Source organism: Monoraphidium neglectum (genome assembly GCF_000611645.1).
Source record: "Monoraphidium neglectum strain SAG 48.87 unplaced genomic scaffold scaffold03678, whole genome shotgun sequence".
NCBI classification, from domain to species: Eukaryota; Viridiplantae; Chlorophyta; class Chlorophyceae; order Sphaeropleales; family Selenastraceae; genus Monoraphidium; species Monoraphidium neglectum.
Window position 1 is genome coordinate 2,352 of NW_014009951.1, and position 1,838 is coordinate 4,189.

The window sequence follows — 1,838 nt, forward strand, 5'->3', positions numbered from 1 at the left end:
CCCATGTCTTTTTCAAGAGGAGCGGCGGAGCATGCATAGCTGTAGCCATGTAATAAGGGGGTGAGCAGCTTTTTGAGTATGCAGTTCTTGCAAGTCTGCTTGGTTTCTGTGAGTACAATGATGTCGGGCGGCGCATGTGCTGTCTTGGCCATGAGGTCGCGCAGGTGGCCTGAGAATGTGCCGATTCCTTGCACGTTCAGCGTCAGCACAGAGAGCTTTGTAGTGCGGTCGAGTATTTCTCTGTCCTAGCGCATGGCGGCGGCGCGGTCCAGTTCCGCCCGTTCCTTGAGCGCGCGAGCTGCCTGCCGCCGCGTACGCTGGCGTTCTCTCTTTGCTGAGTTCCTGCCACCAACAGCGGGTGCTGGGTTGGGCTCTGGGGCGGGCGCTTTGGTTGCGTGAGCCTGCTTGCGCGGCTCGCCTGTGGCGTTGCCACTACTGTCCACCTCTGCAGTCTCAGGCACCCCTGCTGTAGGGGGCACGAGTGCCGCAGCAGGTATTGCCTTGAATTTCCAGAGGTCGGTGATGCGCTTCTGCCGCGCGTCGGTTTGAATCACCACCCGTCGTTTCTGACCTGCATGTTTTGAGACCCCTTTATGGGCTGGTGCACAGTATGTGAGGGCAGACTCGCGTCGTTTTGGCCTCTTTACTGGCACATGTTGACTAGGCGCGCGTCCCACGGCCGCTGCTGCGCCCTCGTTCCCGGCTTGCGGGGCGACGGCGGTCGTCGGCATCAGTCGCCGCTGTCCTCCCTCGTGGGTCGCGGCCACCTCAATCCCGCGCGTGTCCGTGCGGTTTGTCACTTCTCTGGACGCGTCTCTGCGGCTGTGCAGTTTCGAGGCCTTGCGCTTTTCGATCTCTGCGCGGCGTGCGATGGCCGCACTCGTGGGCATGGCATTCGCCCCGGCGCTGCGGGTGGGGGCTGCGCTAACGGCTGGCCGCAGCTGGGCAAGCGGCACTGCTACAAAGTCTGCGGGGGGGCGTTCCGCCCCTCCCGCTCCTCTGCCAGGTTGTGCCCCAATTGTTTGGGCGCGGGCGGCGTCGATGGGGGCCAGTACGTTGACGCTCCAGCCCCCCGTGGTCACGCCAAACTCCCAGTCCGCATCGGTCATCTTTTTGATTTTGTTCCCGTTGACGCCGAACGGGATAGAGTCCGCTTCATACCACTGCCCCTCATCGCATTTCACGAGGGCAATCCAGTGACTGGGTGCATGAACCAGTGCACAATCACACCCGTGGTGTTCCAGCCGCCACTTCAGCTCGCGGCCTGTCATGTTGCCTGGGCCCTCCATCTCCAGTCCCAAGGGGTAGATGGATACCGGTAGCTCTGGCGGTGTGTGTTCATACAGCCACCTGTTGAGGGCTTCGGAGGTAAACCACCCCTCCCCTGTATAGTGGCCTGCTTCTTCCCCTGCAGGCCAGTGTTCACGCATATAGCGTACCATCCCCTCTCCAGGTATCGCCCGTCTGCCCAGCATCGCGTTCAACGCATGCGCCCCGCAGAAGCCTTGCTCCTGCGCCTCACAGTATGTTCCAGCTGGCGGTTGGACCCAGTGGTCGTCTTGGCCTCGCGGGGCCCGCCCCCTGCGGAGTCGCGCCAGGCCGCCGCCACGCAGCGCTCCCGGTCCGGCGGGCGTCGTCGCTGGCTGCACATCGGGTTGCGGCCGGGCAGCGGTGCTGATGGTGCACCTCGCCCCGTTTTGGGCGCCCTCCCCGCAAGTGGGCGGTGCCGGTGCGTTGTGGTGATCACCGGTGATGTGTGAGCGCGCTGCATGGGCCGGCAAGGAGGCGCCGGGGGTCATGTTGACAAGGGCCTGTTGGCATGCTTGAAGTACGTGATA

The 1,838-nt window shown here is 63.4% G+C and overlaps 1 protein-coding gene across 1 annotated transcript; it reads right to left on the reverse strand.

Moving 5' to 3' along the window:
• Positions 1-677: 677 nt before the first annotated feature.
• On the reverse strand, positions 678-1,109 carry MNEG_13190 (hypothetical protein; the record flags this gene model as incomplete). Its single annotated transcript, XM_014038338.1, has 1 exon — positions 678-1,109. A coding segment is annotated over one exon (432 nt), but the record flags the coding sequence as incomplete, so codon positions are not given.
• Between the last annotated feature and the right edge of the window lie 729 nt (positions 1,110-1,838).